At 30.6% G+C, this 18,898-nt stretch overlaps 1 protein-coding gene across 4 annotated transcripts in view; it reads left to right on the top strand.

The window, feature by feature from the left end:
- Positions 1-18,258, top strand: part of LOC123010949 (fibroblast growth factor receptor 2-like) — a 25,794-nt gene extending 7,536 nt beyond the window's left edge. For all 4 annotated transcript variants that reach the window (XM_044408156.1, XM_044408157.1, XM_044408160.1 and 1 more), the window contains exons 2-6: positions 8,666-9,133; positions 11,152-11,345; positions 12,783-12,999; positions 15,788-16,075; positions 17,973-18,258. In XM_044408156.1, coding sequence (XP_044264091.1) covers positions 9,037-9,133; positions 11,152-11,345; positions 12,783-12,999; positions 15,788-16,075; positions 17,973-18,085 — 909 coding nt within the window. In that variant the 5' untranslated portion in view covers positions 8,666-9,036 and the 3' untranslated portion in view covers positions 18,086-18,258. The remainder of the gene's footprint in view (positions 1-8,665; positions 9,134-11,151; positions 11,346-12,782; positions 13,000-15,787; positions 16,076-17,972) is intronic.
- The last annotated feature ends 640 nt before the right edge of the window (positions 18,259-18,898 follow it).

Genomic DNA, 18,898 nt, shown 5'->3' with positions numbered 1-18,898 from the left:
GAAATTATTTGTCAGGGAATTATGTCTTGCATAACCGTCTGTCAAATGGTTTCTACTTCTTTTGCCGGGTCAAATAATAATAATAATAATAATAATAATAATAATAATAATAATAATATACTGATTTGTTTTTCGACAAGGTTTAGTGTCGAAAAAATCTATTACCATTTAATTACCTAATTTTTTGTGCTTGTGTTTTATGTCATTTTATTGAATAAAAATGATGGTTTCTAAATGTGTGTGCATCTTTCTTAAAGTGAAACTGCTACCAAATTTGTCTGGAGGACGCATCCCCCGGAATAAATTTATTAAACTCAGCACAATGGAATGGAATAATTACGAATTCTCTTCGAAAAGTTCCAATGGATTTTAACCGAATAAATTATTCTCTCGAGTTTTTATCATGAAACTTTTGGTTTATAGGACGTGTTTAAATGTGTTTTAACGGTATTTGCTCATTTGTAACTTTTTGAACCATCTATCTCTTGTCAAAAACTTGAAGAAACGGACAGGTCGTTAAAGTTCTTTGAGCTCAACTTCGAAATTTTCAGCAGACAATTGTTGTGTTGGAAAATCAACAAATATTAATCGATGAATACTAAATTTAATAATCTTGTATCTGTCTGTTTACTTTTATTTACATTTAATTTGTTGTATCCGAGAAAATAAGCTTTAAGGCATTATTTTGCATCAACTTTGTCATATCTTTTTTTTGTTGTTTGGTTATTCGGTATTCGTTACGAATATGTCTTCTGTGTATGCATGGCGTGGTTTGTTTTATTCAAGAACACGTAAAAGCTGAAACGGAATGTGGAAGCAAGGGATGACATGTTTGAATGTTTTAATATGTTTTAAAAGTTTATGATTTTTATTTTTGTGTTAAAACGTCATTATTGTAATTGAAACGGCTTAGAGTATATTTTCCTAATTTAAAGTTTACTGAAAATTATCTAATTTATTTTCTATGCAAAAATGTGTTTTCTGGATCATTTTCGTCGTGTTGGTTTCTACACAATAGCATGTTCAGACGATTTAACAATTGTGCTTACGGGTAAATACGAAAGTTTACTGTGCAATTTAATATAAAGTGGTCTCAAAATTTTAGAAAATTATAGTAAACTTTTTGCTGAAAATCGGGTTGCTAGTTTATGACAACAGATTAGTATGAGTGCAAAAATCAACATCAAACAATAAACACACTAAAATCATTTCGTTTGTTAAAATTAAATTAAAAAGTTTTTAATTGAATCTTTCTTAATTTTTTAATAATTTTGAAATATTGATTTTGTTAGTGTTATGTTTACATTTGCAAACTCCTTACATAAACGTTGTTAGCATCTGGTGCATCACAAATTATTATCAGAGGGTATCAATAAATCACACTGACAAGCTTAACATGTCTGCAGTATACATTTACTTGGCCTTGTTGAAAAACTGGATCCTATTTGTCTGATCACTGCTGAGACCAATATTCTATAATAGCCTTCTATGCAAATAAAAAAAGCCAATATCTCAAAGTATAAGAAATGTCGAATAAACGACTTTTATATTGAAGTTAGCATTATAAAAAATATAATATGTATTACTAAATGCTTTTGAACTCAATACTAAATAGCTTTGAATTATTAATTTTTCCAAAGTTTAGAGTATTTACAAGTAGTTAAAAATGTATAAGACTCAACAGATTGTAAAACGAGATTTATACATTTTTAATTTTTTTGTCAATATTCATAGTTAAGTTATTAGTAAGAGATTGATTTCCACCCCGTCAAATCTATACTGAAGACTTTTCGTTAAATTGCGTCGACACCTTATCTCAAGTTGATAACATGAAAAAAATTCTTACGTCGAGCTCGTTTGAATCCACCCTCACTTTCGCTAAATTATAGTCATTCATCATCGGTAAGGGAAACTGCTAGATAATGAGTAAATAATTGAGTGATGGTTGGATTTATAATTAGTTGCGTTACGTCAACTAACTTAACATTATTTCATGTAATTACTCTACGTTTCATATGACTGCTTTATTAAAACTTCAATATTTCTAATATTTTAATAGAAAAGGTTGGTTCTAATAGCGGTTATTTCCGCCAGCCATCATTCTTTTCCTAAAATTTAAGTGTGTTTTCACTGGATACAAATTTTAAGCCAATTTTTATAAAACTATGGTAATATTCAAAATACCAATATTTAAAATATAAATTAAGAGTGTGCGTAGCGGAAAATGCGAATCACCTCAAAGAGCATATAATGATCCGAAATGATTTTAATTAGAGGTTGCGATGAAAGCAAAACGGACAGTTTGTAATTTATTTAATCCTTTATTCGAACTCTAATCTGCAATTCATTAATAAATAGGCCTTGGCCAACGAAATTAGTGAAGATTCATGCAGACAACTCACGTGATAAAAAGTGGCCTCAAGAAGAATAAATGTGGACTCCAAATTCGCGTGATAATATTCGACATTTTTTTCATAACTTTTTCATTTATAAATAATGACAAAATATCTGCCACAAAAAATTCTCTACGTTCAAAATTAAACGTTCTTGCAACCGACTTAATTTAGTGACAGTGAAAGTAAAACTGAATTAATAACGACGATAATGCGTGAACTTTTTTAGACAAGCCATTTGGTTTAAATTGATTTTCAGTGGACAAAGCAATAATTAATCTGCTGTTTGTCTTAATTATGGATAAATCGGATCGATAAGACAATTCGGACAGTAATAAATGATTGCGGTTGTTTTCGCTCTGCTTTAGTCGATTTTGCGAATAATGTTTGAATTTAAAAGCGTCGTGGTGGGCGGACACAATTAATCATTTTCAACACAACGTCTTACAATAGTTTCATTAGGTAAATACTGAGCCTTTAGAAAGGTATAACCTGGACAAGATTGTTTATCTCAAAAAATTAACATTTTGGTATATCAATCTTTTTAATTGCGCTTAAAATTAATTGCAAAAGTTTTAGATTAATAGCTTTGAATGAAATCAAATTTTTCAACACGGATGAAAAGATAAATACTCCTACACCGTTGGGAGGCCAGGTCATAAAGTTGTTAATTCCCAGAAGCGATTTCAGGTTTAGAAAAGTCGATTCAGTTTTGTTTTATCATTTACAGGAAAGTGAAACTCGTAAAACATATTGATTGGAATTGAATTGTGGCATCAGAGAAACTATTTTTATCCGATCTAAAACTAATTGTTTTTTTTTTAATAACCAAAATATTTGGCATAAATTCGGAACAATTATTGAGGCCACGTTATTAGTAGGCGAAAGCTCTAAAATCAACTAGAATTAAATCATGTCAAATTGTAGAGTATTCAAACCACTTAACTATATGAGACCTATCCATTATTCTAATTAAAACTGATAACTCGCTAGCAATTAAAAAGTTTCGAATTATAATTTCGGAATTTTGCAGGCGATGTTCACTATTTTTAATTAAAATTTTTCTAATCACATTTTAAGTCTTGGTTCTTCTATTAGTAATTATTGGAATTATGTATTTTATTTTGATTTATATTTAATTAGTTTTTAAACATGGGAGACACCATTTTCGTTTATGTGCTTTTTCATTTTCGTCATGGGAATTAAATGTTTTTTGGATTATTTTTATTTCTAACACGTAGTTGGTATAAACCTAGGAAAGCATTAAATCGTTGACACAATAGCACGAAACTGAAGAAAAAGTATCTGTCTGTATACAACTCAAATGCGAGAAAATTATGGCGGATGCGCCGGGATACATAATGATAATACTTTTTCGTTTCGAGCAGAAAATTTAGTTCGTGTCATGGAAGTTGATTTGAATTGTGTCAAGTTATTATCGCCGCGACATAAAGTTATTACTAAGTTTAAAATGTAGACGTATTTTAAAACTGTCAGTTTAGGCACTCTTATTGTTATAAATTGGTGTCCTCGCTCTATGCTGCGTTTGTAAATACATCAAAACTCTACAGCTTGTGTGCACTGTAATTACTAATTTAGGAAATATCCCTGAATATTTTGAATGATTTAGAGATTTTAATGGAATAAATAAATTATATATCAGCGAAATAAATATAACACAATACAAAAAACTGTTTGACTTTTAATGTATGAACATTGGTTTTTACTCTGCTTTAAAATAAAATTTATAATACCTACGTTAATCTAATTTATATTAGTTAGAACCCGTTTGCTATAAAACATAAAAATATTTAATGAGATTTTTAATTACACAGCAAACCACTTACGCTAGAGTGGTACTAATTATGGTCTTTTATTTACATTAAAACTTTCTTTGTGAGGATAGAACGTATGTAGCAAATGAAAATTTATATTTCTGACAGAATAAACACTTTTCATTGCAGATTCTCATTTCATTTTTCTCTGCTAAACTAATTAAGTTAAAACAAACAGCTTTTTTGTAGAAAAATAGTAAAAACAAATAATCATTTTGTGTAAAATGATTAAATTTTTTGTGAATCTGTTAATGTACACCTCAACACATTATCTTCGATGTTTAGCAAGGGCTAATATTTCAAGTTTGAACGTGTTCAGTGTAAATACAAAATTTTGCAATATATTTAAATAATTCATGTTACTGTTGTAAATGTAATTAATTGTTTTATGTTTATATTTAGTCAACAATAATTTTTTATAATGAATTATACTTAAATATTATTGTTTGTGTAAAAATATAGGTATATTATAACAACAATAATTATTTTTTTAGTTTAAATTTAGAAAATAAATAAATAAAGCAATATGTAGTTTTGTACATTTTACTGTCGAGCTTTTTGACAAAAGTTTAACTCTGTGGTACAGTTCCGGACATGGAATTTTGGACGATTTGTCATTCGATTAGATTAACAAAAAAAATTAAAACTGCTCCTATGTTGAACTAACCTTACTTTTAATTTTTTTTAATTTTATCTTGACAGTTACAGAAAAAATGATAACAAATCAAAATAATTTTACGAAACGTACTGCTGGCACATGCCGATATTAGTGTACTGGTAATTCGACGCCAAATATAGATTTCAACTAAAGCTTTTAAATTTTAATTTCAAATACCAAAGAAAAAAACATTTTTCTTTCACCCGACCGAATATAATTTCAAAATAATAAAAAATGGTATAGTTATCGATTTTTAAAGAGGAAGGTGCAAATCCAAAAAAAAATATTATTCAATCTAAATATTTCGAAAACGGTTAAATTTAAGCATAGGGAATATACTTTTAATGTGGGATTTAACCAGTATTGTTTGCCACTGTTCAAGATTCCGTGTCCGCAATTGTCCTAGAACAGAACCTGATAAGTTCATAAAAAAGCTCGCAAAACTGCCGAAGTTAAAATCTTGCTTACGGTAACATAACAAGCTCAATTCTTACAGTTTGGATGAGCTTCAGAATTTTTTGTCGGGGAAATCGAGTTTTTGCTATATTAGTACAGAACTTTAGCAGAAAGTAATACAATGCCAAGAATTTAATATGGCTTTCACAGGTAGTTAAATCGGAGAGACGATTTATTATCCGTACTTACCGTAATTGCTTATGTTATGAACGAAGTATGAATGCGAGCACAATAATCATTCTTGTTATTTATCAGCTGTTGTCACTACGCTAATGAAGTTGTGCCGCTTTCCCTATTTCCAAGTGTGGAAATCTCCATATATCTTGTACGTATCGATTATTCTGAAACTCGGTTTCGTCATATAATTTAATCTTATTTTGTTAGCTCTGAAAGTGAAACACTACATTAGCTTTTTCGTGAATCTGATAATAAAACTACGTGCGTTTTTGTGCTGCTTTGTTATACTGGGTTCATTTTCTTAAAGGTGTTCGCACTATACATTTAGTGACATGCAATTTTTAAATTAGTGTACCTAAACGGATGGCTAATTATTTCATGCAGCTATTGTATGACACTTGAATGAAATATGCAAATGGCTAAGTAAATGAATTTTTGTGGAATTTTTATCACTGTAATTTCAGGCGGACAAATTGATTAGGGAAATTTTAAGGAGCAGCGGTCTGATTTGTGGCTTTCATAATGTTTGTAAAGTTTTGTAAAAATAACTGAATTTGTGTGGGCTATTTCAGGAGATATGTGGAACTTGTCATTTCTAAGTTGACTTAAATTCCTATTAAATAGTATCTCAGCTGTTCATCTTAAGTTAAATTATATTTACGCTAGTATGTGTACAGTAATTTTAGCTTTAATATTTAAGTAGTGTCGTAAATTCAGGGATTTTACGCTCAACTAATTTTAAAGCTTTGCGACCTTCCGTTTGAAATGTAATTAATTGAGAAAGAAATTTCACTGAGAAAAAATGTTTAGCTAGAACTAACTACTGAATTACTTTAGGATTTACAATAAAAATTTTGTTTATAACTTTAATCACAATTTCAAAAATAAAACGGTATCGCACAAATAAGACGTAAATATCGATGTGATATGTGCTATGTGGCGTAAATTTACTGAAAGAGTAGAAAGAATTGACACACGTAATTGAAAATCAAACCCTACAAAGAACAATGGGTTGTCAAACACATACTCTTACATTTCAGCTGCTGAGGCTATTTGAAAATATTTTGTCTTTTTACATAAATTTGTTTAAACTAATTATTCGATTTTGCAAGAAAAACAAGATTAATCTCTTATAATTTTAAAGTTGTGACTTCGATGTTATTGAAAACGTGTCTTAAAAACGCTCCATCTTTAATCGGATAAAGAATTAATTATTTCTGTCTGACTAATTAATATTTTAACTTTAAAGTTAATTAAAAACAGGATTTCACAAAACAATGACTTCTTCCAACGATGACTAATAATTCGATCGATAGGAAATTACATTGGCTTGTCAGATAGGGGATTATAAGAGATTAAATTTTCAAGTTGAATATTTTTTGGGATGTGAAAATTGCGTATGCACATATATTTGGGATAATTTCACATAGAATTTGCATAATAATCACTGAGGGCGACATGAAAGTTGAAAATGTTTTGTATACAAAAATTTCGTTTTTAGTTAATAATTTTTACAATTCATTGAACCTAAAATAAAAATCTATAATTTTTACATGATGAAACTTCAAACTGGCAATAATTACATTGTTAATGCTAAATGAACAAACATTTAACAAATATGAAAACTTTTGAATTAGCATGCTTGTGAATATTGTAATTTTTTTATTTTTTCATTAAAGAACGAGGTGATGGATGACGTAGGAAATTACGAAAAAAGCTATTTATCAAGATCACATCAAAGCGTGGAATATGATGTGGAACAATGAAGATATTGGAAAATTTAAAACATTTTTACTACGCACAGATTTTTAAGCCCGCTAGGAAAGTTAGCGAAAATTATTAGAAACACTGAGAAAAAAGTTTCTTCAAAGAGATGAAAATAAAGTCACAAGTGCAAATACCGTAAAATATAGACTAAAGTATATTTCAAGTATTTGGTGTCAAAGAAGCCGTACAAAGGTGTCAAGTTGCACCGCTTTTACTGCAAGTCGGAATATCCAGGTTGACTGTGGTTGTAAGCAATTTGGTTAATTACATAATTGCTTTAATGATGTAAATTACGAATATAATACGAGGTATTATGTTAAATATAAATTAAATTTGTATTATCGCTTATTTCACAATGAGAACAATGGGAGTACATTACCGCAGCTAACAAATTTGCTTTTATCTCGTTTCAAAAATCAAAAAGTAAACATTATTTTCTGATAAGTTAATTTAAATATATTTCTTAGTACCTAAATTTATAAAAAAGTTAGGTGTGTTAACTAGATTTTATATAAGCGCTAATTGTCACCGCAGTTCTACTTTGACTTACAGTACAGTGGGTTTAATTACACGTCACAGAGAAACTCATGTTGTTTGACCTTTATACGAGGATCTGTAAGCAATGTTAACAGAGGAAATTTAAGCCTAAACTCAAGGCAAATAAATGTTGACTTATCCTAATCTTCTTTGCACATATGCGTCTAAATAAAAATAGGATACACAAGCACGAACAAAGGGTTTATCTATAAACCGGCGTAAGAAAGTTTACTTGAAAGCTTTTACACATAGCAAGAGTTCAGAAATGTTTTTTTACACATCCTTTTCACTTTTTTTAACTTATTCTTAGTCTATAACTCAGGAATTTATACTTTTTTGTCATATATCGTTCTTTATAGTTTTAGTATTTTAATAGAAACACATTATTTTAACATACATGTTTATTGAAATATATAATACTTGCTAATATAATGTAAGTGATTTAAATGTTTTTTTACAAATTGAAAAAGTGGCCCGGCGCGGCGCATGCACCATCCAGCAAATTTCCACGCATCCACCATCCATTAATTTTTTCTTCTTGATAGCACTAACCATTTGTTATTATTTTTTTAGATAGCATTAAATATCAAATTAAAACTTGAAAGCTTCTTGGTTCAATCTACAGCATTTCTTAGTCTACAGAGAAATCTCATGCTTTAGCTGTCAAATTACGTTTTAATGGAAGTTCATTTATTAATTGTTTGTAAATTCTTAACTAAGTGAACAAAAAATGCGTCTAAAATTTTTAAAGTTGATTTTTTAGTTTACTTTTTGTTACCACAATTTTCATTATTACTTCGTTGTTTAATAGGAGTAATTATTAAAAACTTTGTTTGTTTCAGATACATATGGTCGTGTCTGGCGTCACCTAACAAGAGACTTTCATAACCACTATGATACCAACTAGTACCATCTCATTAAAGTAGAATAACATCTCGCAATCTCTTCCTGACGGCGCCCCTTTTCAGCAAATTATGAAACAATGCGAACGGAGCGCCTGAAACACGAGAATTGCCGTAAACAAAGCCGTTCCGTCATGATGTAATAATAATAGTAGCGGGGTTGTATATGTACGACCTCTTTTGTGATTGTGCGGATTGTACGTGAAGACCATTCTATTAATTATGCACCTACAATTAAGACTGATCGAGATTATCACTCGAACGTCTTAACGCGTGTTCGTATTCCTTTTACCTCATTTACCGATTCAATAATGGCAGTGATTGTGCATCCTTTGAACATTTACATGTGCCTCTTCTTCGTCATCTCAGCAGAAATAATGCTTACTCCTTCTTCCCTTATTTGTCAAGGTTGGTAACCTCAATTTTATCGAACCGAACAAATCTAAATTAGCATAAATAAACTAAAGAAGTTTAATTAAACAATAATATGTATTTGCTCTACCAAATGTAAATTTATGTAAGTTTAAAATTACTGTTATATCCACACGAAACCGAGAGTTTATTGTTTGGTGGAATGTGGCGACCCGCTGAGAGTTCATATTACTAACGAAATTCTCTTTGCCGGGACCAAGACATTTTAAATATTTACATTGCAAAAAATTAATAGAAATTTACGCCATTTAAGGTACCATCAGAGTAGTTTATTTTACTTCAAGAAAATTAAGATAATTAAAAAATACTTGTACTCGTAGTTATTTTCATACATTTTGTGGCCAATTATCTATACTTTTTTTTATTGTTTGTAGAATTTGAATGTGTAAAGACAGGGTTTTCTTTATTTTTTTTATTAAAAAAAAATGTTTCTGAGAAATGTTTAACTTTTCTGTAAAAAATCAAATATTTCAATCAAAGATTTAAGTTGTTATATGGAATTTAAATTGAAATAAGCACAAATATAAAACAAAATAAAACAGGAATATAAAACACGTGACTGAAAGTGGATAATTTCATATAAATATTAAATGACGCCTCCTTGATGTATTTGGTTTGTTCACGGATTTCCTCATATTTCTAAATCTTTAATATACAAAACGCACATTCCACTTCCTTCTTTCATACATAAACAAATAGCCTTTGGCAAAGAGGTCAAACTTGTGTAATAATCTGATTGCTGGAATATTCAAAAATTGAAGGCACTTTAAATTATTTAAAGTATTTGCGAAAAAGCAAGTAGAAATTATCAAAGCATTTTCAAAAGATATTCACTTTAAAGTAAACAGCTAGCGGCGTTTTTATACATCCAAAATTATTTTGCATTCATTTTCTTTCACAAAGATGGAAGAAGTGTTATTTGAGGGGAAGAGAATGAGTGCGTTTATAAATATTTGAAAGTTGGCGCTTGAATAAAATTTGTAAACAATGTGTGTTTAATTGAAACAAATAAAATCAGTTAGATGAAGCTTTTTTAACGAAAAATTACTAAAATTATCAAAATTAAAATTGCGTGCCACCGTTTATGAAACCTGTTGATTTCAGGTTTTGTGGCTTATTTGCATTTTGACTGGACTTAGTTAACTTCCACTTGCTAACTTTTGGCATTAAACCAATGACCTTACTTGGCGTGGCAAAATTACATTAGTTTTACATTAACCAAAGAGGCATTTTTATAGAGATTATTTTACTTTAAACACATATCACACTTTACATCTTATGATGGAGGTAACGAGCGTGAAAGATTTCTATTTCGTGCGAGTTTGTCGATTTAATGTGTAGTTTATATTGAGGTAAGCTCAAGAATCCGAAAAATAGAACAAAAGCTTTCCCGCCAAAGAAAATTGATTGTTTTAGCTTTAGCTCACTTAAATATTTTGTGCAATCTTATAACTTGACCTGACGAGAAAAATAGATCAAAAAGATTTAAAACAAGGGAAACAAAATATCATTTGACAGAAAAACATTATGATTTGACAAAAGATAAATGTCTTGAATATCTCAAGACAAAACATTAATGATAAGCTTTTACAGTAATGATTTTGCTTGAGGAATTTTTTGGGGAATGAAACTCATTTTTGAGTAGTAGTTTTGAAAGAAGTGCAGACTTTGTCAAAAGAACAGTTTTAATCAAGTCCCTTATTGTGTTTACCTGAAAAATAGAATGGGTTTGTTTGTCGGATAAGGGCACCAGAAGGTGGCTCAATAAAGGTTCAAACTCCCAAAAGTTACAACAAGAAGTATGAAAGTAGTAATTGAAGACAGTCCTGTTTCAAATGCTAAATCTGCCGCAGTAATAACTCGTGGCGTTTTAGAGACTTCAGTCGATTTTTCATTATATCAAGACTGTTGCTTTTATCTTGTGAACAAATTCTCCGTTCGACCATAATATTGTTTGGAGTGAGTTGGCGAGTTTAATCGAAGAAATATTGCAGATATGGTCAAGTTGAGCCGAGATAAGAGGGCGTATGAAGCTCATCGAAGCAGAGACAATGTGGTAAAACCCTCTTCCGGGTCTTCTCCCAGTCGTAGCTCAGTATTTGCAACAGCCAATTCAACATCGGTGGCGGCACAAATCGGTGGGACGGCGAAGTTGCCTTGCATCGTCCGCAAGTTCAACAACGGAGTTGTAAGTGTAATAAACTTGGTATTAGTTCAGTTTGGGAATAAAACTTCGATCGTTGGCGATATTACCCTGAACCGGTAAATAGGCAGCGCATTTACAGTTTAGATGTTATCCTTCTAGAGACATTGAATGTTTGTGTTTCCTAACTTTAAAAGGCATACTTGACGTTTTCGAGAGAGAACGAACGCTCTGCCGAATTCGCTACTAAAGAGACGCTATTTACTAAAGATTCAAAAGGGTTTCATTTTTAAGCTTATTTAATATCTAACGTTTTTTTCACAAATCGGCATATGTTATGCATCATTTTGATTAAACTATTTACTGTGTTTTTCTTTACCTTGACAGTGAACCAAAACCTTGACTTATTTAGAGAAATCTTCTATAAAATGCGTGACGTATAAAAAATGCAAACGCTATTTTCTGACACTTTTTTTAAAGTTTTGTATACGAAACAGACTTTCGTAAATACACGACTACTGAAATATTATTTGAAAATAGATATAATTGTGTGCACAGACGATAGTAACATGGTTAAATATTTTTGTTTTTTTCTACTCTTTGGTACTGAGTATTTAATTTTATACAAACACAAATTTGCGTTTGAAAACGCGCAAACATACTGAATCAGTCGCCGTCTTCAAATGGTTTTTCCGACTACATGTTAAAAACATTCTGTTCTTTGCTTCACTGATCTAAGAAAAAGCAAAGGCGGTGGTAATAGAATACCAAATGGAAACTTCAAAGCTACGAACAAATAGCTTAAAAAATTCAAAAGTTGTCATAATTTTTTTAACTTATTTGTGGTCAAAGTGTAAGCGTTGGTGAAAAACCATCAAAGTTCAATTTATAAGTTCGCAGAATCGTTGCTAAAAATATTTTAAACTAAAGTAGAGTTGGTTGTGAACGAAGCATTGGTAACTTAAATCTACAAAACGAAATTTTTCTGTTGGACTTATTTTATGCAAATTTTTAAAATGAATTATTGAATTAGATTCACATTTCATTTTACCTATTGTAATTGAACGAATTCTCTTATTCTCTTTCGTGCAAATTGTAACATATTAGATTTGCTTGTAGTGTTAAAGAAATTATTTCAATTCAATTTATTTCACTTAAAAAGAAAGGAATACGCTACACGTAATTGACGTTCGAAGCTACCTACTAATCTAGTACAGGTATGAATAGTGCAAAAGCTCGCTGCTATTCAGAAGTAAAGAAATTTGATTGAGTAAAAGCAGATTGATTAGATACTTTCTAGATCTCTTGATTGAAACGTGATAAAGACCAAACTTTTCTTTTGGTTTGTTACTTTTCTATTTATGAAACAAACATGAAAAGAAGTTTATCTGCCAAAGGTAATAAAAGTAATATCTTCCAATTAATAAATTTTTGCTTTGGTAACATACTTTCTGTAATGAGAACTTTAGTAACTGTTTCTAGGTGTCCTGGATCCGCAAGGACATCACCCCTCCCACGATTCTGACGGTCGGCTTAGGTCCATACATCGCCGATGACCGTTTCATGGTAGAACACGCTCGCCACCTCCAAAACTGGGACCTAGTAATAAAACATGTGCGTCCCTCCGACGCTGGACTTTACGAATGTCAAGTGTCAACACATCCTGCGACTAGCATATTTATCGAATTACGAGTCACAGGTGAGCAATCCAGTCCTCAACGATTTAAGAAACTCTGCGTTCATCTTTTTCACCAGTCTTTTCATTTTTTGTAAGGGAAATTTCCGGTTTATGCTCATTTTTTATTCATGATTTGCTATCTTTGCGGCGGTGATGAATTGTGTGTCTTTTTTCTCGATAGACGATTTAATTTACGACCTAAAACGTATTCATATAGCACAGGAATTTTTGCTTAATTAAGCAGATAATTTATCATATGAGACAGAAAAGGATTTTCAACGACTCGATCAAGGTAACTCCTCGTAAAACATAACACTTGCCTTTTATAGCAGTTTTAAATTGGCAATAAATGTGTGATTAAGGGCTTTGATAATGGAGTTACTTTATTTTCAATGATTTAAAAATATACTATTTACAGTTTCTAGAATTCAACAAAGTATTTCTTTGTCTTTTTTGATTATTGTTTATATTTACTCAAAGTTTGAAGCAACAGTTTCTTACGTTAGTTTCAGTTGAAAAGACTGGGGAGTAATGCTTTAAAGGCACTATAAAACTAGGAAGTTAGGGATTCGAGTGGGTTTAGATTTAACTGTACAGTCAAGCATAAACGTGGTGGTGAAACGCTAAAAAAGTAAAGAGGTACAAAGATAAATAAGTAAAGTTTTAATTTGTCTAAAACTGGGAATAACTGTAAATGATTTGCATAAGAGCTTGAAAATATAAGCAAATTTTGACTTATCGAACTGGATTTAATATTTATTAGTGTCAAATTTTGCACAGACTTTTAGTAACATCTTCTTGTTTGAAATTTTAAGATATTTGTTTCCTAAAGCATTGTTGAGCTATACATATTCCTTTTATCCTCGGGATTGTTATTCACTGCTTTTATTTTTCTCCAAAAATGGCCTGTTGTTTTTTGCGAAAGCTTTCATGTTATTTTATGTAAATAGTCAATATAAAATCGTAACTTACCAGCTGTGATCTGAGGCGAATACTTTGATATATATCTTGAATTATATAAGGGATAAGGATTGAGATATAGGAAAGTTTCAACAGGAAAAATTCCAGAAAATCTGAGGCGAAACCTTACAGGTTTACATTCGTCATTAAATTTTACTTCTTTAATTATCTATTTTATATAAACTTAACAAAAGATAATTCGATGATAAAACGTTTTCCAATTTAAAGTTAGGTACAATGACAAAAAAAGAAAACTGACATTTCTTCAGTTTGAAAGGAGAAATATACAGGCTGTTCCGTTTTTATTGTTACAAACTTAAACAGCTGATAGAATATTCAATTTTAAGACAAAAGTCTCCTATGATCATGTTTAAAAAAATGTTACGGAAGCGAGGTACACCCCTTGAAAGAGATGAGTTTTTAATGGGGTTTTCCCACTATTGCAGAATAGATAAAATTACAAGAGTTGGTACAGCTGATTACTTTTAAACACCTGAACAAATTTAAAGATCAGTTGTCGAAAGTTTTAATCACGGGTCTCTTAAACGGTGAAACAAATTTAATTTTTAATTTTTATCCTTTTTATGGCCTCTAAGACAAATTGTAAACTGATTTTACTCGGTAAATTTTATGGAAAAAACTCAAGAGACTTTTTTTGTAAAAAACTATGAAATTTAGAATTTTGTGGCTGAAAGTGGCAAAAACCAACCGCCAAAATAGTTACGGTACTTTTTACCATAAAGCCCCAGTTTAGGACGCTCCTGAGTAAAAATTTCGACATTTTATCTTGCATTTGGGTGTATAAAGGTTATCAGGTGTACCAAATTTTGTAATTTTATCCACGATGGTTTCTGAAATATTGAAAAAAATCCATTAAAAGATGTGGCTCCCTTATGTAAAGTTTTTCGATATAGGTATGTTTATAGGAAACTTTTATCTTAAAATTAAATATTCTGTCACCTGGGTAACAATAAAAATGTAACACCCTGTATAATTACATGAACTGTTACACAAAATTGTTACGTCTGTGGCCCAAAATGTACAATTTTTAGATAAAAAACCTGTGATTAGGTGTGAGGAACAATTCACGAATCGTTGCGAAACTGTCTAAATTGCTCAACAGTCAAATAACATTACCTATGATATGAAAATAAACTAGTTTTCAGCATTAATTTAAAAAAGTTTTTAAAATGTTCACTAGACTAAAAAGCCATCATATTAGATTTTATTATAAAGTTAATTACATATATGGGACACAAGATTCAGTTTAGCTGAATAATACAATTTAGAACGGCCAAATAAACAACAAAGAGTTTTGAATCATAACCGATACAACGATACAGTTGATTGTTATTTCTGTTAGTGTTTTAATAGACAAAACAATTGTATAATATTTTATTAAATAAAATGAATATAAATACGTTTGGTTAATTAAAAAATCGGTATCGTGTTCATTGTTTTTGATGCAAATGCCACTTTTATTGAATCAAGTTAAAGTGTGATGACCCGTGTGCCCACTCTGGTGTTGTTTATTTCATTAAAAAACGCGAGTAAAGAGGGAAACGCTGAATTAAAAATTTTACGAGACTCAACCGCGTCTGGTAATTACGGTTTCGGTAAAAACTTCATTACGGCTAACCCTTGGAGCTTAGAGGCACGTCAATTTCGCTATTAACAAATTTATATTCCTGTCGTAGGATGATTTCTGCTTTCCTTTGTCATTTCTCTGGAGTTGTTTGTCGCCATCAAATATTTGTGTGTTTCCGCCACAGGTATTGTCCGCCCCCGCTTTCATCCAATATTTATTTACTCGCCTCAACGATATCGGTTGAAATATCGTGTGTTACAGAGGCCTCAGCGGAAATCATAGGCGCTCCGGATCTGCACGTCCGGGCGGGATCCTCGCTCCGCCTCGTCTGCACGATTCTCCACTCGACGGAGCCGCCAGTCTACGTGTTCTGGTATCACGAGCAGAGGATGATCAATCACGACGTCGGCGTCTCGGTCACTATCGACAGGACGAGTAGTGTCCTGCAGTTCCAGGACGCCGATACGACCCACAGCGGCAACTACACCTGCGATCCTGCAAATGCAATTCCTGCATACATCAATGTGCATGTCCTCAATGCGACTGAAGGTAACTACTAACCGAGTTTCGAGCGGTAACGTGTGATGCTTTATACATTAAAAGCACCACCGATGTGGAGCTTTGTAACTGTTTAAAGTTTCAGCGATAAATGAAACTCCTGCGATGAAGTAATTAGGAAATTCGGGTATTACTAGCAACGCTAATACATCTAGTGGAAGCGTGGGTGTCTCATGTGAAGTAAATTTAAAACTGCTTGCGTTATTCAATTTTGCAATAAACTGAACTGATGACAGAAAAATTTGGCGTTACCTAGAGCTTATTCCGTATCTGGTGGCGAACTGACAGTGACAAAAAAGACACTTGGAATGTGCTCACTTGGTTAAGATAATAAAATACATTGGCGTGCATTTTTTCTTTAAAGTTTTCTTAGCTGTCATTTTGCAAGAGTTTGCAATCGGGTGATCGTAAATGAAGCCCAATATTTAAGTAGGGAAAATTATTTAGATGTAATCGTTATTGAACTTATCATAACCGACGATACCAGCGATGAAAACGAATTTTGCTTTAGTAACGCTAAGGACGAGGAATGCTAGAAATACCATGGTTAAAATTATTTTCATGCGTTAACAAATTAATAATTTGTTCATCATTCTTCATCGTATGTATGTATGTACCTACTTATAATTTTTTAAAGAATAACAGTGGTTTTAAAATATTATTTAATACGACGCCTATGAACACTTTTTTTTTAAGTAAATGTATGTTTAGTGTCAAAATACAGTCATTTTTGACAACGTCAGTTCGCCATCAGACTTGAAGCTCTACGCTTGTTTAAATGTCACTTCTATGAGTTTTAAGTATTTTTTGAGTCAAATTTAATTATTTTAATTGTTATATTTACTTTTCGTTACGTAACTTATTCAAATAGAAATAAAAACATAACATTTTACGATTTTATTTTGAATGTGATCCAGTAATCACAAATCTTTGACCATGAAACCTGGAAATTGTAACATTTTCTGTGCACGTAATGAGATAACATAAACTGATTATTTTGTTTATTTTATACATTTAATTACAATTGTATCAATTTTAAATAAATAAATGTCTAACTGAATATGTTTAAATCAATACACTTTGCCCTGAAAATTAGATGTTCGTATACAGTATGTCCCCGGATTGGGTTTACAAGAGGAAAACAATTTTTATCTTTGATTTTCCGCTAAAACTGCAAAGGAAAAACATTTTTTGCTTTACGTGAAACGAGCAAATCTGTAATTAAAACTTTTTATTCTAACTCAGTAGAAAGAAAAGTTATTTTTTCTCTTGATTTTTAAATCCCATCACATTGGCGGTTTAATTTTTGTGACAATGATGTCAGTTTGACAAATGAGTTCATGCAAGTTAAATAACAAAAATGTTTGAGAAAAACATAATTTTAATAAATGGCAACTCAAAGAAACAGCTTAAAGATTAAAAAACAAAGTCATTTTTAACAAGAGCTATCATTATTCAATTATCAAATTAATTGTCAAAGTGACATATAGTTCTCAAAGAAATAAAACCACCAATGAGATAGGACTTAAAAAGCAGAGATAAATTATTTTAAGTCCAAAATCAAGAGAAAAATTAACTTTTTCTTTCCACTGAGTTAGAATAATGAAGTTTTAATTACAAATTTGCTTGTTTCAGGTAAAGCAAAAAATGTTTTTTTTACAGTTTCGGCGTAAAATCAAAGATTTTTTTTTCTCTTGTAAACCCAATCCGAGGACATATTGTATATTACATAATATTGCAGTTTCTGGGCGCAAGCAAAAGCTTTTTTCTATATTTTTTGTTTGTTTGTAATGGCCATTAAAGAATGAGAAAAACATAGCAGTTTTAGAAACAAATTTATTTAATTATTTTTCCTCATTTAAATGTTTTTTTTCTTTTGTAATTTCAGAAGAAAATCCAGCAGCGATGTTGCACGCAAGCAGCAGTGGAATTTCAACAGCGCTTTTTATGACCATAATGCTAATTGTTGCTATAAATATAACATTTTTATTAAATAGTTGATTGTCTTCGAAATATTTGTATAAATTGTAAATAATTGTACATAATCTTATAAACTACCAGCTATACATAACTGTAACTATTCTAGGGTTCCAGTTCGAATTAATGATGAGTATTGAGACTAAAACTATGTAGTTATAACATTTGCCTCATTGTACCTAATGTGTGTTAAAATAAATGCAAAAAATAAACCTAATTGAATCTTTTTATTTCTTTTCTAATTCTTTATGCTGATTACATTTTTTCCTAAAAATACGAAGCAAAATGAAAAGATCTTGAAAAAAGTTTAAGTAATGAACAAAAACACGATTATCGTGTTTTTTTCATCGTTTCTATACCAAGAGGATCCAATAAGAACTAAAAGCTTAAGTAGTTACTATATTTCTTTACTCGCTATACCGTTTCTATAAAAAGCAAAAGTTATTTTTGTTACAAGTGACATTCACAGAAGTAATAAAAGTTATTGCTACCGGTGCGATAGTATCATTTTAATTATTAATCAATAAACTCAATGAGACATCATTTTTCCATGACTATTTGTTTAACTATATCCTGAACAGAGTAACACAAAATAATTGGCATTAATGTTTCATAACTTTATCGAAAAATTGGAAAAGTTTAGAAATTGTAAACTTTTAATATTATTCACATTTTTTTTTACAAACATAAAACTGCACTATCATTGGTACTGCGTTTTATCTGATCAAATTCAGATTCGCACAGGAGTGAGATTCTGGTTCTTTTGATAATTTATGAAAGGCAATATGTCAATAGTGCTGTTGAAAATTTAAATAGCCAAGGGTGAAGTGGATATAA

Source organism: Tribolium madens, unplaced genomic scaffold, assembly GCF_015345945.1.
Source record: "Tribolium madens isolate multiple individuals breed KSU strain unplaced genomic scaffold, Tmad_KSU_1.1 Scaffold_91;HRSCAF=231;Tcas5.2_LG7, whole genome shotgun sequence".
Lineage (NCBI taxonomy): Eukaryota > Metazoa > Arthropoda > Insecta > Coleoptera > Tenebrionidae > Tribolium > Tribolium madens.
The sequence above is the reverse complement of the archived record's forward strand: the minus strand, read 5'-3'. Positions and strand labels throughout refer to the sequence as shown.